The sequence below is a fragment of the Thalassophryne amazonica genome, chromosome 7, assembly GCF_902500255.1.
Source record: "Thalassophryne amazonica chromosome 7, fThaAma1.1, whole genome shotgun sequence".
NCBI lineage: Eukaryota > Metazoa > Chordata > Actinopteri > Batrachoidiformes > Batrachoididae > Thalassophryne > Thalassophryne amazonica.
Window position 1 is genome coordinate 40467341 of NC_047109.1, and position 27805 is coordinate 40495145.

Consider the following 27805-nt stretch of genomic DNA (forward strand, 5'->3'; position numbering starts at 1 on the left):
CCACAAATTATTCCTCCATTTCTCTTTAGGCCAGTTGATGTGTTCTTTGGCAAATTGTAACCTCTTCTGCACGTCTTTTATTTAACAGAGGGACTTTGCGGGGGATTCTTGCAAATAAATTAGCTTCACACAGGCGTCTTCTAACTGTCACAGCACTTACAGGTAAGTTCAGACTGTCTTTAATCAACCTGGAGCTGATCAATGGGTGAGCCTTTCCCATTCTGGTTATTCTTCTATCCATTTTGATGGCTGTTTTCCGTTTGCTTCCACGCGTCTTTTTTTTTTTTTGTCCATTTTAAAGCATTGGAGATCATTGTAGATGAACAGCCTATAATTTTTTGCACCTGTGTATAAGTTTTCCCCTCTCCAATCAACTTTTTAATCAAACTACGCTGTTCTTCTGAACAATGTCTTGAATGTCCCATTGTCCTCAGGCTTTCAAAGAGAAAAGCATGTTCAGCAGGTGCTGGCTTCATCCTTAAATAGGGGACACCTGATTCACACCTGTTTGTTCCACAAAATTGACGAACCCACTGACTGAATGCCACACTACTATTATTGTGAACACCCCCTTTTCTACTTTTTTTTTTACTAATAGCCCAATTTCATAGCCTTAAGAGTGTGTATATCATAAACGCTTGGTCTTGTTGGATTTGTGAGAATCTACTGAATCTACTGGTATCTTGTTTCCCATGTAACAATAAGAAATATACTCAAAACCTGGATTAATCTTTTTAATCACATAGCACTACTATTATTCTGAACACTACTGTATATCATGTGTAAGTTAATTATGTTATTTACTTAAGGACAAGGGGTGCGAGTAAATAAGTTTTACTTCTTCTCACTCCTTTTTGAATATCCATTGATTATAGTTTTCTTTATACTTCATATTATTATTGTTATTTATTTTGTGCCTTGATATTCAAAATAAACATTTAAATCAATTCCTGAGATGTACAGCTCCTGCGCATAAATCTGGCCGCTTGTGACATCACACACAGGAAGTGGGAACATTAAAAGACAAAAATTCTTCCAAATGTCATAAAACTGTCACTTTCTACAAGGAAATTTTTAAAGAGAATTAATGTTAAAGAATCCATTTATTTTGTTATTGCACAATTTTTTTTTCCTCCGTCTCTTTTTTTTATGTTAATGCTGTGAATGTTATTTACTCCATTGGCCAGGCAGGTTTTCGGTACCACTGAAGGTGACAAAACAACACTTCAGCCAGCCTCAGTGTACCATGGCCTATGCTATGTCTTGAACTTTATTTACGTCAGTTATGAAGAAACACAAACAGTATGGCACTCTGTGGTAAATCTGTGTGGAGTAGACAGTTCTCAAAAAAAGAGTGACTCTGCAAGAAGGAGAAGAGTGAGGAAAGGCACCAAGACACCCAATCCAAGAGAACTTACGGGCTTCTGTGGCTGTGATTGGAGAAATTGTGCAGAGTGCAAGTTTTGCACTATGTATCCCCAGTTATACAGCTTCATGATGAAGTGGTATAGAAGAGGATTTCCTTAAAAAGAAGACGTGAAAGTTCAGCTACAATTTACCAGAGATGCAAGCCTAGATTTAACGTTTTAGTGAAAGAAAACCCTCTTCTATACCACTTCATCATGAAGCTGTATAACTGGGGATACATAGTGCAAAACTTGCACTCTGCACAATTTCTCCAATCACAGCCACAGAAGTCTGTAAAATCTTCCAGGTTGTCTGGGTGTCTTGGTGGCTTTCCTCACTCTTCTCTTTCTTGCACAGTCACTCAGTTTTTGAGAACTGTCTACTCCACACAGATTTACCACAGAGTGCCATACTGTTTGTATACTCAACAAAAATATAAACGCAACACTTTTGGTTTTGCTCCCATTTTGTATGAGATGAACTCAAAGATCTAAAACTTTTTCCACATACACAATATCACCATTTCCCTCAAATATTGTTCACAAACCAGTCGAAATCTGTGATAGTGAGCACTTCTCCTTTGCTGAGATAATCCATCCCACCTCACAGGTGTGCCATATCAAGATGCTGATTAGACACCATGATTAGTGCACAGGTGTGCCTTAGACTGCCCACAATAAAAGGCCACTCTGAAAGGTGCAGTTTTGTTTTATTGGGGGGGGGGATACCAGTCAGTATCTGGTGTGACCACCATTTGCCTCATGCAGTGCAACACATCTCCTTCGCATCATCCATGAAGAGAACACCTCTCCAGCGTGCCAAACACCAGCGAATGTGAGCATTTGCCCACTCAAGTCGGTTACGATGACGAACTGGAGTCAGGTTGAGACCCCGATGAGGACGACGAGCATGCAGATGAGCTTCCCTGAGATGGTTTCTGACAGTTTGTGCAGAAATTCTTTGGTTATGCAAACCGACTGTTTCAGCAGCTGTCCGAGTGGCTGGTCTCAGACGATCTTGGAGGTGAACATGCTGGATGTGGAGGTCCTGGGCTGGTGTGGTTACACGTGGTCTGCGGTTGTGAGGCTGGTTGGATGTACTGCCAAATTCTCTGAAACGCCTTTGGAGACGGCTTATGGTAGAGAAATGAACATTCAATACACGAGCAACAGCTCTGGTTGACATTCCTGCTGTCAGCATGCCAACTGCACGCTCCCTCAAATCTTGCGACATCTGTGGCATTGTGCTGTGTGATAAAACTGCACCGTTCAGAGTGGCCTTTTATTGTGGGCAGTCTAAGGCACACCTGTGCACTAATCATGGTGTCTAATCAGCATCTTGGTATGGCACACCTGTGAGGTGGGATGGATTATCTCAGCAAAGGAGAAGTGCTCACTATCACAGATTTAGACTGGTTTGTGAACAATATTTGAGGGAAATGGTGATATTGTGTATGTGGAAAAGGTTTTAGATCTTTGAGTTCATCTCATACAAAATGGGAGCAAAACCAAAAGTGTTGCGTTTATATTTTTGTTGAGTATATTTCTTCATAACTGACATAAAGTTCAAGACATATTCTGTGACTTGGAAATGTTCATGTATCCATCCCCTGACTTGTCTGAAGAAAACTGGCAATTAAACTAATCATTAACAGGTATTATACCAAAGGGGCTGATTACTTATGCAACCCATCATCTTGGCTTTTATATTTTTAATTAATTTATATCAACATGTAGAAATTTACTTGTTTGAGTCTAAAGGAAGATAATTTTTGAAATTTTTATATTGATAAGCCTGATTTCCTTTTTGCATTTGAAATGCCATAAACAAAGTAAAATGTGTGAAATACCAAGGGGCTGAATACTTTTGCAAGCCACTGTACAAAACACAATGCTAAAATACCCTCTGCCATATGAGCATAGAAACAGGAAACAGAATGTGACCTTTTAATTTCTCAAAACAGGTTAAGGTTAGTCATCTTTGAACTTGAACTGGGACAAGGTCTGTGTCCCAAAAATGTTCCCTGTGAATTTGAAGACCCTGGCAGTAATAGGACTGGACTTATACTGAGCACAGACAGGTGGACGGACGCAATGTCTTCGCAATACCCGGTGGCCATATTTTTGCCTCGGGTAAAAAATCAAAACAACACATAACTATTTGGATTTATGGCACCCTCTATTACTAATACTTGCCCGGTGATCTAAGGGATACCTTGCAGAGGGGCACTGGTGGAGAGCCTTGGGGTCATCCAATTGAATAAGTTTGTCTCTGTAGCCTGCTTGTATTTCTTTTTTTTCTTAATTACTTATAACTCAGATTGCTCCATGTTTATAGTTCAGTTTTGTTTTAGTTTTTTTGTGTTGTTCTGTTTTTAAAGTTACAATTTCAATAAAAATATGTTTACAAAAAAACACAAAGCATGAAATTGACGTTTAAAAAATACTTTCAGTGGTACTTATGGATTTTATTATTAAATAAGCAAATAAAAATAGTGGTTACTCAATTTCGCCATCCTCATCAGAATATTCTTCACTGTCATCATTTAAAGTACTGCATCCAGTGATATTATGACACTCATGTCTGGCACACACACAGATGATCTGTGCATGGAAAATTGTTTTGCAGACATGTACAATTGATTGCACCTCTGCATTTAGTTTTTTTTTTTTTTTTTTTTACAATTACCAATGCAAATTCCATTACACAATCATGCAATTGTATAAAACCACAATTAACAGGAAATCAATTAACCATGAGATACAGTATTCCAATTATGCAACTGATGAACAGCAAAAACAAAACAAAAAGAAATTGGCCAGACGTTTCACGTGCGGCAATGCATATAAAGTCACAATCACCGTGAATTTAAAGGCCATGAAATGTGGTATTTCAATCATATAATTGCTAATAAGTACATATAAATAACTACAACCCCAATTCCAATGAAGTTGGGATGTTGTGTAAAATGTAAATAAAAACAGAATACAATGATTTGCAAATCCTCTTCAACCTATATTCAACTGAATACACCACAAAGACAAGATATTTAATGTTCAAACTGATAACCTTTGTTTTTTTTTTGCAAATACTTGTTCATTTTGAAATGGATGCCTGCAATACGTTTAAAAAAAGCTGGGACAGTGGTATGTTTACAACTGTGTTTCATCACCTTTCCTTCAAACAACACTCAATAAGCGTTTGGGAACTGAAGACACTAATTGTTGAAGCTTTGTAGGTGGAATTTTTTCCCATTCTTGCTTGATGTAGGACTTCTGCTGTTCAACAGTCCGGGGTCTCCGTTGTATTTTGCACTTCATAATGCGCCACACATTTTCAATGGGCGACAGGTCTGAACTGCAGGCAGGCCAGTCTAGTACCCGCATTCTTTTACTACGAAGCCACACTGTTGTAACACATGCAGAATGTGGCTTGGCATTGTCTTGCTGAAATAAGCAGGACGTCCCTGAAAAAGACATTGCTTGGATGGCACCATGTGTTGCTCCAAAACCTGAATGTACCTTTCAGCATTGATGGTGCCATCACAGATGTGTAAGTTGCCTATGCCATGGGCACTAACACACCCCCATACCATCACAGATTCTGGCTTTTGAATTTAGTGTTGGTAACAATCTGGATGGTCTTTTTCCTCTTTTGCCAGAGGACACGACGTCCATGATTTCCAAAAACAATTTGAAATGTGGACTCATCAGACCACAGCACACTTTTCCACTTTGCGTCTGTCCATTTCAAATGAGCTCGGGCCCAGAGAAGGTAGCAGCATTTCTGGATGTTGTTGATGTATGGCTTTCGCTTTGCATGGTAGAGTTTTAACTTGCACTTGTACAGTAGTGTTCACAATAATAGTAGTGCTATGTGACTAAAAAGATTAATCCAGGTTTTGAGTATATTTCTTATTGTTACATGGGAAACAAGGTAACAGTAGATTCAGTAGATTCTCACAAATCCAACAAGACCAAGCATTCATGATATGCACACTCTTAAGGCTACGAAATTGGGCTATTAGTAAAAAACGTAGAAAAGGGGGTGTTCACAATAATAGTAGTGTGGCATTCAGTCAGTGAGTTCATCAATTTTGTGTAACAAACAGGTGTGAATCAGGTGTCCCCTATTTAAGGATGAAGCCAGCACCTGTTGAACATGCTTTTCGCTTTGAAAGCCTGAGGAAAATGGGACGTTCAAGACATTGTTCAGAAGAAGAGAAATGGAGGAATATTTTGTGGACTGATGTGAGTAAAATTGTTCTTTTTTGGGTCCAAGGGCCGCAGACAGTTTGTGAGACAACCCCCAGACTCTGAATTCAAGTCACAGTTCACAGTGAAGACAGTGAAGCATGGTGGTGCAAGCATCATGATATGGGCATGTTTCTCCTACTATGGTGTTGGGCCTATATATTGCATACCAGGTATCATGGATCAGTTTGGATATGTCAAGTACTTGAAGAGGTCATGTTGCCTTATGCTGAAGAGGACATGCCCTTGAAATGGGTGTTTCAACAAGACAGTGACCCCAAGCACACTAGTAAACAAGCAAAATCTTGGTTCCAAACCAACAAAATTAACAGCAGATGCTACTATTATTGTGAACACCCCCTTTTCTTTTCTTTTTTAACTAATAGCCCAATTTCATAGCCTTAAGAGTGTGCTTGTTTCCCATGTAACAATAAAAAATAGACTCAAAACCTGGATTAATCTTTTTAGTCACATAGCACTACTATTATTCTGAACACTACTGTAGATGTAGCGATGAACTGTGTTAACTGACAATGGTTTTCTGAAGTCAATCCCATCGTCACGTCTTCCGAAGAGGAAGCAGAGACTGGGGACTCAGAGGCGGACTCATCCATTACCCAGGCCGAAGTCACTGAGGTGGTTAGAAAGCTCCTCGGTGGCAAGGCTCCTGGGGTGGATAAAATCCGTCCTGAGTACCTTAAGTCTCTGGATGTTGTGGGGCTGTCTTGGCTGACACGCCTCTGCAACATCGCGTGGCGATCAGGGACAGTGCCTCTGGATTGGCAGACCGGGGTGGTGGTCCCTCTGTTTAAGAAGGGGGACCGGAGGGTATGTTCCAACTATAGGGGGATCACACTCCTCAGCCTCCCCGGTAAGGTCTATTCCAGAGTATTGGAGAGGAGAATTCGACCGATAGTCGAACCTCGGATTCAGGAGCAGCAGTGTGGTTTTCGTCCTGGTCGCGGCACACTGGACCAGCTCTACACACTCCATCGGGTGCTCGAGGGTTCATGGGAGTTTGCCCAACCAGTCCACATGTGTTTTGTGGATCTGGAGAAGGCGTTCGACCGTGTGCTCCGGGAGTACAGGGTCCGGGGTCCTTTGCTAAGGGCTATCCAGTCCCTGTACGACCGCAGCAGGAGCTTGGCTCGCATTGCCGGTAGTAAGTCAAACCTGTTTCCAGTGCACGTTGGCCTCCGCCAGGGCTGCCCTGTGTCACCGGTTCTGTTCATTATTTTTATGGACAGAATTTCTAGGCGCAGCCAGGGTGTAGAGGGGGTCCGGTTTGGGAACCACAGAATCTCGTCTCTGCTGTTTGCGGACGATGTGGTTCTGTTGGCTTCGTCAAATCAGGACCTTCAGCGTGCACTGGGGCGGTTTGCAGCCAAGTGTGAAGCGTCCAGGATGAAAATCAGCACCTCCAAATCCGAGGCAATGGTTCTCGACCGGAAAAAGGTGCTTTGCCCTCTTCAGGTCGGTGGAGTGTCCTTGCCTTAAGTGGAGGAGTTTAAGTATCTCAGGGTCTTGTTCACGAGTGAGGGACAGATGGAGCGTGAGATCGATAGATGGATCGGTGCAGCATCTGCAGTGATGCGGTCGCTGTATCGGACCGTCGTGGTGAAGAGAGAGCTGAGTAGGGTGGCAAAGCTCTCAATTTACCGATCGATCTACGTTCCGATCCTCACCTATGGTCATGACATTTGGCTCATGACCGAAAGAACGAGATCGCGAGTACAAGCGGCCGAGATGAGTTTCCTCCGCAGGATGGCTGGGCGCTCCCTTAGAGATAGGGTGAGGAGCTCGGTCACTCGGGAGGAGCTCGGAGTCGAGCCGCTGCTCCTCCACGTCGAAAGGAGTCAGTTGAGGTGGCTCGGGCATCTTTTCCGGATGCCCCCTGGACGCCTCGCTGGAGAGGTGTTCCGGGCATGTCCCACTGGGAGGAGGCCCCGGGGAAGACCCAGGACACGCTGGAGGGACTACATCTCTCGGCTGGCTTGGGAACGCCTTGGGGTTCCCCCGGAGGAGTTGGGGGAGGTGTGTGTGGATCGGGAGGTCTGGGCGGCCTTGCTTGAGCTGCTGCTCCCACGACCCGATTCCGGATAAAGCGGAAGAAAATGGATGGATGGATGGTTTTCTGAAGTGTTCCTGGGCACACGCGTAAGATCCTTTACACAAGGAGTAAGAGAGATCAAAGGTCACGGGCATTCAATGTTGGTTTTTGGCCTTGCCGCTTACATGTAGAAAGTTCTCCAGATTCTCTGAATCTGACTATATTATGGACTGTAGATGATGGAATCCCAAAATTCCTTGCAATTGAATGTTGAGAAACATTGTTCTTAAACTGCTGGACTATTTTTTCATGCAGTTCTTCACAAAGTGGTGATCCTTGCCTCATCTTTGCTTGTGAACAGCTGAGCCTTTTGGGGATGCTTCTTTTATACCCAATCATGACACTCACCTGTTTCCAGTTAACCTGTTCACCTGTGGAATGTTCCAAACAGGTGTTCTCTGAGCATTCATCAACTTTCCCAGTCTTTTGTTGCGCCTGTCCCAGCTTTTTTGAAACGTGTTGCAGGCATTGATTTCAAAATGAGCAAATATTTGCACAAAAACGTTTATCAGTTTGATCATTAAATATCTTGTCTTTGTGGTGTATTCAATTGAGTATAGGTTGAAGAGGATTTGAAAATCACTGTATTCTGTTTTTATTTACATTTTACACAATGTCCCAACTTCATTGGAACTGGGGTTGTAAAAAAAATGAATGAATGAGAAGCTGGAAGTTCTCCTACATGTCTAGCAATTAGAATTGTGAGATCATTGGAAATAAGGCTGTGTGTGAGATTGTGTATTTCATGATGTCGATCAATGCATCAAGTATTGGTGTATTCAGATTTCTTTGAATATCAGTGGGTCATACATAACCAACAACAGAATTTACACAGACAAACAGCATAGTTATCTTCATTGATTTGTATCACCATGACCAACACGTTATACTTCACAATCTTCATAAACAGCCCCCCAGGTAGACAAAGGCAGTGATACACAGACAGTGAGTCACAGCAGTTGCTTCATCATATATAAAATTTTAGCTTAGGTGAAATATCAAGCTTACCCACATAGAAGCTGCAGCACCTGATTTTTTTGATGCTTTATGTAGTTCTTTCAACCTGTTCCCATTCAGTAAAGTGTGAGTAGCGTGTCTTGTGTAATCCATCGTCGGGTATTGCAGGTTTACCATTATTATTGCCATCTATACTGTATATTAAAGCCAAGTGCCCTCTTTGTATGTATGAATATGTATGGCTTTGATCACAGAAACTGGGGAGTGCTGACATTTGCTGTTTGGTATGCCTCTCTATTTTGGGTCAAGGATAAACGGTGCGAAAACAAAGTTGATAGAAAAATATTATTGGAGGCTAACAGCAGTGATGAAAAACTGACACACACCATTCCAGTTGGAGGCGGTTAATCATCTATATATTAAAAGCCAAGTGGCCTCTGTGTACTTGTATGTGTGCGTGCATATGTATAACTTCAATCATGGACAAACTGGGGAGAGCTGACATTTGCTGTTTGGTATGCTTTTTTGGGGTCAAGGATGAACGGCGCCAAACTGTAGTGTTGATGGGACTAATATTTTTGGAGAAACTACGGATATTACCTAACAACACTGAATGATGGACATTACATTCGACACACCATTCCAGCAGGGGGCAGTAAATCATCTAAATATCAAAAGCGAAGCGGCCTTTGTGTAATTCCTATTTCTTCACTTCCTGTAAGTAATAAATTTGCTAATGTTTGTTTGTTTTGATTTGGAACAGAACATGCAGTGTTCCCAATGCATTTGTGTCTGTGGAAATGAAATCCGTTGGATTTTGAGTTACACTCACTTTTTTCAACATGCGCAAGCAATGGACACATTTAGGTCATGTCAATCCAACAGGCCTTGTTTCAGTTTGGGGTCAGTACTCATCCCAGTTATAATGTTAAAATAGAGCTATCAAATAACATTTTTATTAACCCTGCGATGTTCTGTAAATTCGGCCCTAAAAACTGGAAGACAACAAAAACATGAATATTGAAATATTTATTAGGAAACGGAGCAGATCTTTACATAAAACAATCACAGTAATACTTTGAAAAGCCTACATGCTGCTCATAATTGACAAACTAACCATTAAATCACCTGAGATAAGATACATGTAGTCTTATGGCAGTGAGCATTGATACATTCACTGGTAAAAAAATGCACATTTTTTGCCATTTACCTGAGGATATAAACACCACATTATGAAATGGCTGATGGTCATGAACAAGATAAAAGTACACACAAAGCAACAAGTTAACCAGGCTACAGATTGCTTTATGTGATTCAAAGGTTACCCTGAGCACATGGTCTCATCCTTACTTACATTTGATATGTCTAATCCATCTAACTCCCAGCAATCCACATCACAATAACAACACCACTGAGGGGTCAAAAAGGTTTTGTCAGTTTCCCAACCATCAATAAGTACAGCAGAATATTGCAAACATCACAACCCTTTCACGTGTTTGACAGTTGTCTTTCAACAAGATGGTCCTGCTAAAGCTGTAATCACAAAACCTGTGCAGAAAGGAAAACTGTCATTACTCAGAATATTTAATTTCAAACAAATGTGGGAGGTCTGACCAACTGACAGTAGAGTTCAACATAAATCTGAATGTTAATTCACCCGAGACATTCTTTTGGTCGTAAGCAGTGATAGTCTGAAACACTATCAACCATTGTGTTGAAATGAAACAACCCCTGATTACACACTACTCTCTCCAGTCCTTTGACAATATTCTACTATGTCCCCATCCACACAGATTATACAGCAAAAAAAAAAAAAAAAATACAATCATGGAACATTTCTTCAAATCACATCATGGCATGTTTAAGAGGAATGACTCAGAAGGAAAAAAAAAAAAAAATCCATAATTGAGAATTCGGCATAGTATATTCACAAAAGAGACACGTAGCTTGTAACTCTAAAAAAAAAAATTTGAATTGTTAGACATAATGTGGGACAAATGTCTGTGGCTTTTTATAGGTGAGAAATTCAAGAACAGATTCCACCAATCCTGTCTTAGTATAGTCCGACAAACATAAATGCAACACTTTCTGTTTGCTCGTTTTTTTTTCCCATGGATTGAAGTAAAAGATCTCAGATTTCTTTTAATAATTACACTACACATTACTTCTATCAAAATTGTGTTCATAACTTTGTTAAAATCCATGATTGTGAGCACCTGCTTTCCATATGACAGGAGTGGCACATCAAGTTGCTGATTAAACAGCATGATTATTGCGCAGATGTGCTTCAGACAGATTACAATAAAAAGGTCACTCTAAAATGTGCACTTTTAATCACACAGCACAATGCCACAAATGTCATATGTTTAAGGGATTTTAAATTGGCATGCTGACTGCAGACACTTTGCCCATGAACTGAAGTTTCATTTTATTACCTTAAACTACCTCCAATATCATTTTCAGCTGTGATTTCACATACCTTGATTTCCAGAGTATAAGTCACAGGTTACTTTTTTTTTTTTTTTTTTTTTTTTTTTTTTTTTTTACTACTTTGGGAGGTCCTACAACTTCAATTCCATCTGGGTGTACAAGTACAACTTAATCCCAAAAATAATTTATAAATCGGGTTTCATGGGAATAAAAGCAAAATGAAATAAAAATTATAAATTCCTAAATGCCAATGCAACAATGCACAAAAAATTAATAATTAAAGATGTGAGGATTCAGAAAAAGGTGCAACTTATGCTCTGGAAAATACAGTGATAAAGATCTCTTTTCAAAATCAACTGCACATGTTAGAATGCTCTTTTATTGTGACTAGTCCAAAGTAAAGCTGTCCATTAGTCATGCCATTTAATCAGCAACTTGATGTACCACACCCGGTAGATGGACAGATTATCTTGGAGAGGTTCTACTAACATTGATTTACAAAATTTGAGAAACACAGAACTTGTGAAGAAACCCTATTTTTGTATATTTGTTTTTTTTTTAACGTCAACTCGTGAAAAATTGGAGTGAAAACAAAAGTGTTGCCTTTATACTTCTGTGAGTACACAGTGATTCATTTGTCACATGATTCTATCAATATCCATCCCAAACTGATCTTGAGAAACCACTCCTCAACTCCTTACAATCAATCTAAAGAAATCCCTGAGTATTCAGATGGGTGATTCCTGAGACAAGTCTGAGGTAGAAGTTCTCCAAAGTTTTTCCTCCTAATCAGCAAACTGGTATACACATTTTAATAAAAAATAGTAATAATGAAAAAACTAGAAAGGCATAAAATAATGAATGTATTATGAAAGAAATTAATGCGTCATACACGTGATAGTGCAGAACAATATTGCAGTGGTCTTGGCATAGATTATCCCAGAGAGCCTTTATGTCAAAGACTTACCATGCACAGAAATGTATATGAAAAACAAAAAACATACAAGGAAATTAAACTAATTCACATTTTAAAGTGGTCATATTATATGGACATACATAATGGAACTCTAAAAGGAGCCATTTAAGGACTAGATGTAGGTAATTTAAAATTTGTTTCCACTTGCAGACAAAGACCACATTGGACTGTAAAAATCTCAAACCAATTGTACAATATAACCCCTTTAAGGTCAGTCCTCATAATACTATGTACCAGTACATATGTATGGTATAGTCTGGTTCATGAGTTGCAGTATCAAACTCACAATCAATACTTGTCAAGAACATATGTACAGAATGGTGCAAGTTTCTTGACGTTAAAAACTGTGTATCCTGTTAAAAACTGTATCCGAAATATGTTCTGAAGTCTTACGTAGTACTATAAGACATTTGGCAGTTTTCTAATAGAATGTTCATTGCTGTGAGGATTTTACATGAGCAAAAGGACAAGCTGCTGCACTCTTGGATGAAAATAAATTAGTATGATTTGTTTTTTAAACTTTAGAATAATTTTACATATATATTAATTGGGTGTAAAAGAACATGTCAGCTTCTCCTGTAAAACGGGAGTAAAATGCTGATTAACTAGCTACTTCTACACGCTGCTCCATGCAGGCTTGGTGTTCCTGAACTATTACCCTAGTAAGGGTTACATGGAGGTCATGACTTAAATAACTACCCAGGATCACAATGGATTACAAAAAAAAAAAAAAAAAAAAAAAAGCAAAAAGTGGAATGTCAAAATCTCAATACTTTAAAGTTGATTTTAAAATCCAAGTGTAATTTTAACACTATGTTAAAAGTTAATAATATCAGTGTTGATTCAGCTCTCGACAAGTGTAATTTAACTCGACAGTTAAATTACATGTCCATGACATGAGTGACCAATAAGTAAAAGGTGTAACACACAAAGTCAGTTTTCAACAGTGCTGCTGTGACAGCGCTGGGTCTTGGGTTCAAACCCAACCTCAGGTGTTCGTCAGTGTTCCTAAAAACACTGGCCACACAATTACACTTCTCAATCCAAGCAGTGATAAAGTACTTACTATAGTGTCAAAAATACACTTTCATACGCCATAAAGTACACTGAATTCCAGAAAGTTAATGCTATCAAACTGCTAATAGCTTAACATTATTAAAAGTATAACAACTCATAACTGGTGAAAACTACATAAAGAGCTATACTGTTATTTTTAACACTACTGTATGCAAGGTGAATTAACACTGAGGATTGTACAGTATACACTGTCAACATTGGGCCTCATGCAAGAATATTTTTAGAAACTTCCAAATTTACCGTATTTGTTTGGCATGATGGTCTGCATGTGTAAACCTCATGAATACTACCCACTGTAAATCAGCATGTACTGACAAGAGTACGTTTCCATAAATACGTGCCATAAATACCAAATAAGGCCACATGCACTGCCGATCAGGACAACGGCAGAGGCAATGCTGGAGAGAAATCTATTATTATTAGTAGTAGTAGTGTTTTAATATGAGTATTATGTGCCAGAAAGGGATTAATGGCTCCAGCTGGGGTGGGAGATCAGACTGGTTCATAAGAAGAATGGCCCAGTCTGCAAAAGAGAGACAAGGTTTCCTATAACACGCATCTACAGAGGGTGCTGCATATTTTCCCATTGTGGGACTAACTACTAAAGGAATAGGTTATTGTATCTTCAGTTAATGATACCGTTAAATGACTAAATTTAGAATTATACCACATTTCAAACATCAACAATTATAACATTTATGTACACTGCAAACAAAAAACACCCGCCATGTCATTTTATGGGGGGAAAAAAAAAAAAACTGGCAGCCTTGGGTGCGGGAATAATTCTGTAAAAACAACAACAAAACCCCACAGTAAAAATGTCAATACCTTTTCAGAAAATACTGTAAATTTTACAAAATAAAACAATTATAATTTCCAAAAATAAAAAATAATGCAGAGAGAATGAGGTATGGGCCACATTGAACCAGGGGTATTCTATTTGGGAAACCAGAAAACTGCTTGCACTACCATTCTGTCACATGTTGTCAGTTTGCCTGAAAATGCACAGAACTGCAGAAACTCTTATCCGATTGATAGATAGCCTACTCAATTCTAAGCAGACATGAAATATGTTAATATGGCAGAATGAAATGCAATTCATTACATTTTCATAGTAGTTCTGATTGTGTTGACAGCGTAGTAGTGTGAACAGCAAACGTGTCTGCCTCCCAAGCAAAATTTCCCAAGTTCAAGGCTGCCATATTCTATTCTCATTGTTCAGCTGGAGTTGTGTTAGGAAAACCAGTTTATATGGCTCCTATGCTAATCCTCCAGTGGTTGCTCTGAGCAAAATGGGAGCAGCACCACCAAATGTCATTGAATGGGATTCAGTGTAAAACCTGTTGAATTTCCTGGTTTAAAATTTTTTTTTTTTTTTTTTTGCAAATTACAACAGCTTTATGAGGTAAAACTTACAGGCCTCTCTGTAAAGGCATTTGCACAACTTTTACTGTATTATTTTTTTATTAACAGAATTATTCTGGCAACCACAGCAGTCAGTTTTTTTTCCCCCCCTAAAAATCCATGTATTTTTGTTTAAAACAGTGTAGGATTTTCAAACTAAAATGGCATCAAAACAATGAAATATTTGATCCATTACTAAAAATATAGGTTTGGAAAATAACTAACTCCACAGCACACTACAGGTATGAAAGACAATGGCAAAAAAGTAAAAATCTCAAAATCCGAGAAAAATTTGCGAAAGTTGAAATGCTCTTAAATCACTTGTACAACCACTTATGATCAAATATGTTCATAGAGTGGTTCTTGCATGAGGTCCAATGTGTCTGATTCTACCTAATTCAAGTATCAAGAGGAGAGCTCACAAAAGCGCTCAGTAACAGTCCAAGCAGAGGGAGAATGGATACTGTACGTACATGGGGTACTCTCGTCCTTGGGCTTCCATACGTTTTAGGGTTTCAAATAAAAATAAAAATTTTAAAAACATTTTAAAAGTGATCGTCTTTAATGTCAAAGTCAAAACAAATCTCTATAACATAATTTAAATAAAAATCATTCATTTTCTATACCCGCTTATCCCAATCAAGTGTCATGGGGGGCTGGAGCCTATCCCAGCAGACAGAGGGTGTGTGGCGGTGTACACCCTGGACGGGATGCCAGACTATCACAGGGATACATATAGACAGACAAACTTAGTCACACTTGCATGCACACCTATGGGGTTAATTTAAAAGTTTCCACTTCACCTAACCCGCGTTAAGTGGGAGGAAGCCAGTGCACACTTAAGCGAACCCATGTGACTATGGGGACAACGTGCATGATTTAAATGGAATTAAATTATAAATATTACTTTATTCAAATTATGCTGAGATTTTTTTTCTTTTTGAGATTATCAAACATACATTTTGAAGAATTTGTGTAAAGAAACCTGATTATTATTATTGTTTATTTGTTAGTTGTTTTGATGTGATAAAGTTATAAAAACATATAAAGTGTGTAATTTTTATAGGGGGTGCTATATATTATATTCAGTGGAATTTTATCAAATCCAAATTAAGCAATTTTTCACCTTTTAGCCAAAAATTAAAAATGTGAAAAATACTGCCATGTAATGTTAAATGTAATGGAAATCCTGCATAACTGCTGTAGTGCAAAAAAGGATCCAATTTTAATTCTACATCAATCCAGCGATTTCCAGAGCTGTGTTTAGAGCAGAAAATATCCTGATGTACCATCAGTAGTTACCAACAACAAGACTGACCATGCACCATGGAGGTAGACTGCCATCAAAATGCTAAACAAAAATAATGACAAATTAGCTGACTACCACTCCTCGTCTGACATTCATTTGGCCCCAAGTAGGAGAAAATATAAAATAAGAAATCTATAGACCTGCACTATTGGCACATGCCAATAGATTGCCAATAGCTTTGTCCTAAAACCCGTCCCATGAGGTTTTGCATATCCTCCCATTCTCCAAAGCGATACGCAAACTAACATTCATCGCGGAGACACAAACAGGTCCTCCCCTTTGTCGGATAGTCAGGTGTAACAGTCAGGAGGAGACAAAATTGTAAGGCAGCTAATGTACTAAACACACTGAGTATTAAGCAAAGACATGGACTTCTAATGCCATCATGAGACATGCAGCATCAAGTTAAAAACAAATGAAAATTCTCCAAAAACAACAAGTCATCAAGAAAATGTGTTCTATGGCATTAGTTATTAGAGCCGCAAAGCCTTCAGTCAAAACCAGAGATTCCCATTTCAAAAATGTCCTGAGTGCAATTGTACAGTAGTATTCCTGAGTGTTACAACCAAATTAAAAGCCCAAACAAAAGAAACACCTTCACGAGCAATTTTTTTGGTCAATCTGAGGAAGTTCCAAAAGCAGGTTTGAAAGGTAAAAGGGAGTGTTGCTTCCCATTTCCCCTCAAAGCAATTGATTGGCTTCTGTGCTTCCTCAGCTTCCAAGTTGCTCCCCTTTTTTAAGCCTTAATCAGATTTTTTCAGGAGGTGGTGCTGAGTGGGTGTGCTCCTGCTCGTCCTCTTTTAAGGAGGACGGTTTTTCCCTGAGAACCTGGTGAGGACTGCTGTGCTTTGATTGGGCAGCTGGCGACCATGTGCTCAGTGCTCTGGCAGAAATGGGCACTTTTTGGGCTGGGGTGGTAACTTGCACTCTTTGGCATGATGGTCCAGGCCTCCGCAGTTGTAGCATCTGTAAGCGCAAAGAGAATTTCATCACATGTATAATATTATGTGAGAAGCACCTGTTGGTCATTAGAGGGCAGTATTTTACTTGTCCTGACTTGAATTGGTAAAAGGCACTCCAGGGGGGCGTTACCTACTTTTATGTTTTTGTTTTTAAATGTTGTCCAGTTAGGTTCAAATAGCCCCTGTTCCATTTTCCTGAAAAAGCCATGCATGAGAATCAAATTATGTGACATTTCATAGTGTTCCTCAAGCTGTGTGCACATTATCAAGGAAAAACATTTTTGTTGTGTCTCTTCCATTACTGTATGGCAGTGCACTGCAACGGTCTTGTAGAGAGAAAAATCTGATGCATACTGCAGAGGCACGCTGCATCAACCATTCAAATTAGTTGAATCCCGAACTTAAAAATTTGATGAAGATATGGACAGCCAATAGGGGCAATTGCATGCACAGAAGTATCCCTCACACAATGCATTAGGGATTGTCTGTATGCTTATAGCCGGCATCCATGGATGTAAACAAAGAGAGATATGGTACTTTTAAGCCAATGTTGGACCCAGAAGATGTCACTGGAGCTGTTATTAACTCACCATTCAAGGCAGGAACAGTAGCAGCACTAAAAACATGGTTAAAGTGCAGAATTGCAAGTTTAAAAGGCAAGAAAAAGGATCTGATAGAGGAAAGTTCAACTAACTTACTACTAGGAGTTACTACCTTGTGAGTATGGGGTAAATAGCACATATTTAGGAGATTATATATCAAGTGTTCATAAAATGCTTATATTTGGCCTTTTTCCACAGAGGAAAAAATGAACAAAGATAATCTTGGCGAGGCCTCTTTGATATCATTCAGACTGTTGAGTGTGCACTGCATCATCTCTGTGCTGAGCCAAAACACCACGCATTTCTTGGTGAATGGGACAGATATCTGAAGCTTTTGTACAACATCATGTTACCAAGTTATGTGTCAATGGTGTTCATAGATTTTCCGCAGTTGTGGACAAAACTATTACACTGGTGGTTTTGATGGAAGTGGTTTGAAGTGGATAAATGTTGGTGTGTCTACCATACAAGTTTTCTGCAGATTCTGTGTACCTCCTGAGCATGTCTGTGCATCCACAGCAGGCACCATTCCCACAATCTCCTGCATGACCAAAATCTAATATGATGGGTATGCAATCCCCCTATCAAATCAATTTTATTTATATAGCGCCAAATCACAACAAACGTTTGCCCCAAGGTGCTTATTATTGTAAGGCAAAAGCTATACAATAATTACAGAAAAACCCCAATGGTCAAAACGACCCCCTGTGAGCAATCACTTGGCGACAGTGGGAAGGAAAAAACTCCTTTTAACAGGAAGAAAACCTCCAGCAGAACCAGCTCAAGGAGGGGCAGTCTTCTGCTAGGACTGGTTGGGGCTGAGGGGAGAGAATCAGGAAAAAGACATGCTGTGGAAGAGAGCAAGATCAATCACTAATGAATTAAATGCAGAGTGGTGCATACAGAGCAAAAAGAGAAAGAAAACACTGCATCATGGGAACCCCCCAGCAGTCTAAGTCTATAGCAGCATAACTAAGGGATGGTTCGGGTCACCTGATCCAGCCCTAACTATAAGCTTTAGCAAAAAGGAAAGTTTTAAGCCTAATCTTAAAAGTAGAGAGGGTGTCTGTCTCCTGATCCAAATTGGGAGCTGCTTCCACAGGAGAGGAGCCTGAAAGCTGAAGGCCTGCCTCCCATTCTACTCTTAAAAACCCTAGGAACTACAAGTAAGCCTGCAGTCAGAGCGAGCACTCTATTGGGTGATATGGTACTATGAGGTCCCTAAGGCTTTTCAGGGAACTTTTAGGACAACCTGATAATAATGAATTACAATAGTCCAGCCTAGAGGAAATAAATGCATGAATTAGTTTTTCAGCATCACTCTGAGACAAGACCTTTCTAATTTTAGAGATATTGTGCAAATGCAAAAAAGCAGTTCCTACATATTTGCTTAATATGCGCATTGAAGGACATATCCTGATCAAAATGAGTCCAAGATTTCTCACAGTATTACTAGAGGTCAGGGTAATGCCATCCAGAGTAAGGATCTGGTTAGACACCATGTTTCTAAGATTTGTGGGGCCAAGTACAATAACTTCAGTTTTATCTGAATTTAAAAGCAGGAAATTAGAGGTTATCCATGTCTTTATGTCTGTTAGACATTCCTGCAGTTTAATTGGTGTGTGTCCTCTGGCTTCATGGATAGATAAAGCTGGGTATCATCTGCGTAACAATGAAAATTTAAGCAATTCTTTCTAATAATACTAAGGGAAGCATGTATAAAGTGAATAAAATTGGTCCTAGCACAGAACCTTGTGGAACTCCATAATTAACCTTAGTCTGTGAAGAAGACTCCCCATTTACATGAACAAATTGTAATCTATTAGATAAATATGATTCAAACCACTGCAGCACAGTGCCTTTAATACCTATGGCATGCTCTAATTTCTAATAAAATTTTATTGTCAACAGTATCAAAAGCAGCACTGAGGTCTAACAGGACAAGCACAGAGATGAATCCACTGTCTGAGGCCATAAGAAGAAGGTTGGAGATTGGCCTATAATTAGCTAAGATAGCTGGGTCAAGTGATGGCTTTTTAAGTAATGGTTTAATTACTGCCACCTTAAAAGCCTGTGGTACATAGCCAACTAATAAAGAGAGATTGATCATATTTAAGATCGAAGCATTAATTAATGGTCGGGCTTCCTTGAGCAGCCTGGTAGGAATGGGGTCTAATATAGACATGTTGATGGTTTGGAGGAAGTAACTAATGAAAATAACTCAGACAGAACAATTGGAGAGAAAGAGTCTAACCAAATACCAGCATTACTGAAAGCAGCCAAAGATAACGATATGTCTTTGGGATGGTTATGAGTAATTTTTTCTCTAATAGTTTAACTTTAACTAGTAATGACTTCATGACTTTCTTTGCTAATAAAATTTTAAGGAATACTCGGCTCAATGAAAGAGCCGAGAGACCCCTATGAAAGTAGGATAGTGACTGTGCTCACAATGGAGGCGAGGTCACTGTTAAAAAGGCATGCATTCTAATTATGAAAACTGTCCAACAACAGTTTCATGTCAACATCAGGTCAAGTATGGGACCCTGCATTGGTGGCATGTGTCGCTGCATCTACCACTCTACAGAACAACCTTGGTCCTGGATAGCAACCATTCATACAGACATCTGAATCCACCTCAACCTCTCTAAGGCCCTGTACAGACTGAGGTTGGCTATCCAGCTCGAGCCAGATTGCTTTCTAGCTGGAAAGTTTTCAGACCTGTTTTTCCAAATCAGACTCATCCTACATATGCATCCAAACTCAATCCAGCTCTCACGCCAAATGCTTTGCAGTTTCATCAAAAATTGTGGCAAGAATTCAGGAAGAATTTCTTGGATCTGGAGATCATGGCACGGGTGTGTGTGGAGTTAGATGTGCGAGTGGGTTTTGTGTGTGTGTGTGTGTGTGTGTGTGTGTGTGTGTGTGTGTGTGTGTGAGACACATGCAAGGGAACCCACTGAGTGGATTCTCTTGGTGAGAAGGTGCTACAGAGAAAGAAAGTTGTGCCATCCTTGCTGTTGCAACCGCACTGAGGAGAGGACGCTGTGGGTGCACAAATATAGTGAGGACGTTTGACATCATGATCCACAAGTTCGCCGGATTTTAGCCATATTTGTGTTCAGTCCTCAGTGAATCCTGCTAAAATCCAGCTCAACCCTGGGTTGAGAAAATAATTAATCTTAAATCAGAGTAGCACTGTTCAAATTCAGAAAAAAAAACCTATTCCCAACACCAGTATGAACGGGACCTAAAGTAAACATCTACCCTATCTTCCACAGCCAGATGAAACATGGGTGTCCCCTTGGCCTTTTCCAGTTGTTGGGGTCATCAGCAGCTGCCTGAGAAACATCACATGGCTAATGTCCTGTAGTTCTTGTTCCCTCACAGTTCAAGTGAGTCACCTTATCCGAGTGTCCGTAAGTAAGCGGCCATTTCACAGTCATTCCAGTGGCACCCAAGGGTCCTTAAAGACATATTAGGTCGCTAGCATCACAACCATAGAGTAAGAAAGGAAGCATTATGACCCTAAAACCTGGACCCTTATTTTAAAACAGAGACGTTGGCATTGCCAAACATTTCCTATCCAGGAACCACATGCCTCTACAAGCTTTTCCTCTTCCTCTGTATATCCCAAAGGCCAAGGACATGAATGTCACTGGTAAAGTACTGTAAGCGAACTTCTCAGCAAGTTCAAAACTTTCAACTGCAGTCCGACATATGTCTGTTGGCTGATACTCTCAGCCAATATGAGACTTTCACAAGTGCATCGTTCACCATTATTTTTGCTGAAACAAAGATTTATTTCACTGAACAAACAATGCAGAAAAACACATTGTCTGTTGGAAACAGTATCATTATGTAGTTTGTCCAATAGAGGGTGCTCTAACAGCATTGTTTACAATGCTGTCAACCATGGCTGGGACCCCCTTCACTCCTTGGTCACATTAGCTACAAGAGACAGAGGTCAAGCAACCAGCTGCCATTCATTTTCAGTCAGAGTGGGCATTTTATGGAGTCAAGAGACAAGTGGTCACCATGTCTCCAGCTGGACAGGTTCAAAATAGATGGGAAATTAGACAGGAAGCATTTTAGGGAAATGCTGAGTGATGCAACACAGCAATTGCCAATTCAAGTGAAGGCAATTTGATGGAAGCACGACACACAATCTTTGGTTGCTCAAACAAATAAGGGTTGACAACCCCCACCCCCCCCAGACAGTTTGATTTCTGTATAAATATGGCTGTTTTTTCTGGTAAACGGATGCAGTCCACCCCCCACCCCTTTAAATTTTGTCAAAATTAATGTGAATTAAACATATATTGGCTATATATCAGTATCAATTTTTTTGCTCCCTATAATCAGTATAGAACCCCCCCCTCCAAAAAAAAAAAAAAAACTATATCGGTCAGGTTCTACTTTCAATGCATACAGATACACTTCAGATGGTTGAACCCAGAAAGTCATTGAAAGCTTGGATGTTAGTCTTGATCCATGATAACTACAAAGCCAGACTCTCTGAATCATCTCTTAGGTTCTGAGGTGCTACAATTGCAGCATCTATTGATTCTACAACGTTCACTGCATCAACTGCGAAGTCTAGGTCAGGAAACCTTTCCTCACCAAAGACACCCCAGCTGCTGGTCTCCACAAACCTCCCGAGCGCACATATCATGCATGTGTTAAACTGTGTAGGAGAGAGGGCACATCTCTGATAAACGTCAGAAGTCAATAGCAAAGGTCAGACACTTTTCATCCGCTCTACACAGCACTCAGTACATGTGTATCAGCTGCTTAGGATGACCAGCAACTTGTTGAGGATCCCATGAATTTTCAGGATCAAAACACTTTGTGCTTTACTTTTGAGAGCAGAGTAAAAAACAAACAAACCTACATGGGAATATGCCTGCTTTCAAATCCAGCTATCTGGTTAGTTATGAATACAGTTTAAAATCTGAAATGAGGGCAGTTAATGTAGTGAAGTTAGTGATCTGGTTTAATGATACCAAAGAGGAAGAAGAATGGCACCACCAGTGAGGAATACAAAGTCACAATACTAAGTTGATCAAAAACTGTCCATTTCTTTTGCATGCGATGGTATAATGTAGAGGTTGGCCTATTTTCTTCGTCGAAGCCAGGCTTTCCACTGAACTTTATTGTATTTAAGTACAATTGTTTTATTGAACACCACAAGGGGCCAAGCAAACGCCATCTCCCACTTCTGTTCAAAGGCAAGCTACAGAATAGCCACGTGTGCACGGGCAGAAGACAGATGGGCCGTGGGTGTGAGCTGGTCAGTCTCTGCCACTGTGCACTCCTGCAACCATTATAGCACCATATGAGTTTGGACAGGGTGGCTGCCGTGGGTCAGTTTGCCTTTGTAGCAGCAGCCATTGGGGTGGTGTCAAGGTCTACACCGTCACAGGAGCTTCCTACATCAGCATCCATCAGGGAGCAAGAGGAGCGAAGGGGAAGTGGTCCTTTGTCTAAAAAAGCTGCAGTAATGACCTCTGAACCCTGACCCCCACACCCTCTCCTCAGTTCTCCAACACCCAATCCTATACCATCCCAACCCCCGGCCTTCTTGCATTTACTCATACACAGTTTCCATGGCAACAGTGACCTTCACCCCTTTGCCTGGGCTCGTGCATCTGTTATCAATTAAATGGACACGAGCTTTTTTTCCTCTTGCTCAGTCATATATACATCCACAGCAGTGGCCTATTAAATACAGACTGTGGTTTACTTCAGGGCATACTGTGGGATCTCAGCAAAGCACTCCCCAACTGAGGACAGATCAGTTAATCCTGTCCGTAAAATGCCCCATAATTAAAAAAAAAAAAAATGTTTACAATCCAATATGCGTGTATGACACATCATTTGTAGCATAATGAGCCATGCTGGAGGAAAATGATCTCCATGGATCAGTATGGATGAGGGAGGGTTATTGAACCGCGTCAGTCCTCCCACGACTTTGAGGCGGTAATGATCTCTGCTTTCATACCGGCTACTCTGTGGTTCTAATCACCACTGACAGAGCGGTGACGATAATACACCTCTAACCCTGCCATATATTGATATTCAGGAGGACACAAAAATCATGCCCCGCCCCCCCATCCCTGCAGCACTTTTTTTGTTTTCCTCGAGAAGGAGTCATTGTTGCCTTGAGATCAAACTGTCAAAACCTTAAATAAATAATAAAAAAGTTTTAAGTGTGTTGCAAAACCCATGAAACATATTTAAAATTAATGATTGTTCTACGTGTGGCTTGATGTTTTTTTTTTTTTTTGGGGGGGGGGGGGGTGGAACTTCTGATCACAATGGCAGAACAGGTTGGGGAAGGGAGACAGTCCGCGGGTGAGAATTCACTGGGGGCCAGCAGATTTAAATAGTTATTGATCCAGGTCACACGTCAAGCCTGCTGCTGTGACCCTTATAGGGAACAGAGGTGGGGGTTGGGGGTCGAGAGAGAGAAAGGAAAATATGGAGAAACTACAACAACACCAACAAGTATGTGTATCTGTTCCAAATGGGACACAACAGTGACTGAAGACCAGCTTTACAACATAAATGGTCTTGAATGCAGATGAGCCAGGTTTTTAAGTTTCATCTTAAAAATCACGTTATTTTATTAATCTTATTGCATTGTTGAAAAATGTGAACTGAAATTTGAAATGTTCTTTCCCAAAGTCCAAAAAAACCCTAAAACATCATTCAAGTTTAAAAGAAATGTGCATCTGAGGTTGGATAGTCCATCTCACCTGTCACCTTTGGACCGTCGTTTCTGGACCTTTTTGCCTTTGGGTCTCCTGTCACTACCAATGCAGTAGATGCCTCCTGGACCTGTCACTCGCAGGGACTCGAGGCCTTTTGATGATTTCTTGAAGGTAAATTCAACTGCTTCTCCTTCCTTCAGGCTGCGGAAGCCTTCCATATGCAACTTACTCTGAGGGGACATGAAGACAAGAGCCATCAAAATTTTGTTTTCCTTCTCAGGAACTCTTGTTTTGTTTGCATAACTTATGATTGTGAACTTATTGTTGGAGTGTTTCAGATGATTCTAGAATTAATTTGAAAGTAACTTAAGTGTGTTGATAACCCATCCTAAAATTTATGGAAATGATTTATTAGCTTGGATCTTAGTGTTAAAGGTCCTTTATACACAAGATTGCTGGTCTTATTGTCCTTTACACATGTTCTCCAGCAACTCTCTTTACATGTTCTGGAGTAGCTAGTATTAAAAAAGAAAAAAGAAAAGTCATCAGGAGACAATATATCCCCTCCAGCCCCTACAAATCAGTAACACAAAGTGTCCCAAGTAACCCCGAATGAAACTTGTCAACTGGTTCTTGAAATATTGCACTATACAAGGGCTGGCAATGACAATATTTTGACTATCTTGCTGTGACCTTGAAATTAACCCCAAGGCCACTGTAATCAACTAGTGTCGGGGAATCACTCAAGTTCATGCTTATGCTCAGTATGAAATGAAATTGGTCAACTGGTTCTTGAGATATCATGCCATCAAGCAAAAAGGGATGGACGGACATTTAATTTAACCAGGTTAGTCCCACTGAGATCAAAATTTATTTTTACAAGGGAGACCTGGACAATTATAAAGTTTCCAATCCATCTAACCTGTATGGCTTTAAATGTGGGAGGAAACACAGGGAGAACATGCAAACTCCAGACAGAAAGGCCACAGGTGGAAGTAGATCACATGACCTCCTTGCTGTGAAGAAACAGTGCTAACCACTAAGCCACCGTGCTGCCACGTACACACACGATAAACATTGAATGGTTGTCCCAACCTACTTTGTAGGGTTGTTATAGTTTTATGTACTTTGTGAGGCTATCAGATACTCATTTGTTATTTTTGAACCATAGCTATAAATATATTTATGACCATCATGGGTCGTGTTTTGGCATTTAGTTCTAATTTCCATGTTGTCCTGTTCCTGGTTTATTCTCCATACGACATCATCACCATCAGTGTTCTCTGGTTAATCATCTCCTGTATTAGACTCTTTAGTGATATGGGCCAGGAGAACACAGTCAGTTGGTGCAGATCCTGATACAAGGGGATACAGGTTTGTTTGGTTTTTTTTTTTACTTAAAATTATGAGAGATTGTCTTGTATCCTGATGAACCTGATGAATCTGAGAGCTTATATATTTGTTTCCTCCGGTAGATTATGTCTGACCTCTAATATTCAAAGACATTTCCACCTGGGGAAGAAAAAATAAAACACCACAACTGGGCCAATTACAACCAAATTTATCTGATATGGGGTGGGCTTTATATAATGACAGACATCACAACCCCATTGAGGCACTTTTCTAAATGACCAAGATGGCTGCCACAGATTCCACCAGCATTAAACACCAGTATATTTTCTTTCATAGAAGAACAAACAACTGCACTTCAAGCCTTTATTGGCAAGAAAGATGTGTTTGCTGTATTTCTAACTGGCAGCATGGTTGATTAGCGGTTAGCACTGATGCCTCACGCAAGAAGGTTCTGGGATCACTTCCTGACCTCTCTGTGTGGAGTTTGCATGTTCTTCCCATGTCTGTGTGAATTTCCTCCTGGTGCTCTGGTTTAAAAACAACCACGCTTATTTAGGGTCTGCTCCTTTCTCTACTATTGACCAAGGTAGTGTCTTGACATCTGGAGTTGGTCCCTGGGCGCCAGACTGTGGCTTGCAACGGTCCCTAGTGGTTAGATTGTGTCTAACTGTAATAAGGATGGAGTAAATGCAGCAGGCTTGTATGCATAATGACAAAGTCTCTACTAATATTATTATTAGCTAAAAGTTTAATTTTCCAACTGGCCCTGTTTGCTAAAAATGTCTGCCAGTGGCTTTGACTACTATTGCTTCTTCATTGGCTGCTTCCATAGAGGAACAGATCAGGGAACAACCTGGGAGGTAGAAATCCACATGGACAGCGCCAGCTTTTATTTTGTAGCCCGGAGTCGTGGCTGAAAATAGTGAGCACAGGTGAAAAACTCCAGCTTCAGTGAGTAGGTCCAACAACATATTTGCCCCATCCACTCACAAAAACAGCCAATTCTAATTAGTTCAGTTCTTCAGGTAGAGGAACTAATCAGTGAAATCACTTTCTTATCCCCCAGGTACACAGGTAGACATGGTAAGCGTTATTCACTGAAACTGGGGTTTATCACCTCTGGAAGCAAGACAAGAAAACTTCATAAGGACTGTTGTGGATTAAGTTATTTATATTTAAATGGTATGCGTTGGCTACTAAATATTGTCATAAAAGCTCATCTATATGGCTTGTCAATCTATTTATAATTAGATCAAGGATTTATAAATCCATCTATCCATATGTTATAAAGGGTTAACAACCACAGCCTAAATGTAGTTATGGAAGCTAACTCACAAGTAGTTGTAGTGTCGAGCTGAAAACGTGATAACAGCACAAATACAGACAAAGCAGCAGGATGCAATTAACACCACTGTTAACTACAGTGACCTATGTTATTAGTGTTAGGAGCAGCTTGTTAGTTTACCTAAATGTATTCCGTGGGAGCTAACAAGCTTACAATTGAGCCTTTTGTACCCCCCAGTGTACATTTCATTGCTGTGATTGGTTGTAGGTCTTGACAATCCAACATATTGAGCAGCACAGTGGTGCAAGCAGGTTAGCGCTCGTCTCTGGAGTTGCATAATGAAGGACATGTAGTGTAAAAGTCTCCCAAATAAATATGTGCATCCATACTGAATCCACTGTGGTGATGACCCCAAACAAATCAGGAGCGGGACAAAGTTATTTACAAAACATTAAAATACAAAAAAATATAATGCAAAACAGCCACAGACAAGAACAAAATTAAACTCAACATTCCAATCGAACATGATATCAAGTCAGGTCTGGTAGCATGAACTGACCCTGTGCATAGTCTCATCCACTACACTACCGAACCACCTTGAATAGAAACCACCCAGACAAACAACTGGTCCGTTTTACCTTTCAAAGGCAACCATTTATCTGTCATGGACAGGTGAATCGAAGTAGTCCTCTTGGCTGCCTTCAGCCTTCAGATGGTCCTAAAGACTGAGGCACCTCTGGGCTGGACCAGAGAAACAAAACAGCCAAAATCATAGGTGATGTTCCCTCATAACGCAAGTACAACCCTAAAATGGAGTGATATGGGGAGTGCAAATAAAAAGCAAAATGCAGTGATCCTTACATTTACTTTGTCATGTTTTGGACCTGGTCCTGCTCAGAACCATGTTTTGTCCCCCAGTCTTCATCCGTTTCCTTCTATATTGATCTTCTATATTAATCTATAT

The 27805-nt window shown here is 40.0% G+C and overlaps 1 protein-coding gene across 1 annotated transcript in view; it reads right to left on the reverse strand.

Annotated features, from left to right (window-relative positions):
- Positions 1–16670: 16670 nt before the first annotated feature.
- si:ch1073-284b18.2 (protein lin-28 homolog A) overlaps positions 16671–27805 on the reverse strand; it is a 73192-nt gene continuing 62057 nt past the window's right edge. Inside the window, 4 exon segments of the mRNA XM_034173615.1 lie at positions 16671–16739; positions 16741–16818; positions 16820–16889; positions 24249–24433. Of these exon segments, the coding sequence (XP_034029506.1) occupies positions 16671–16739; positions 16741–16818; positions 16820–16889; positions 24249–24433 (402 nt within the window).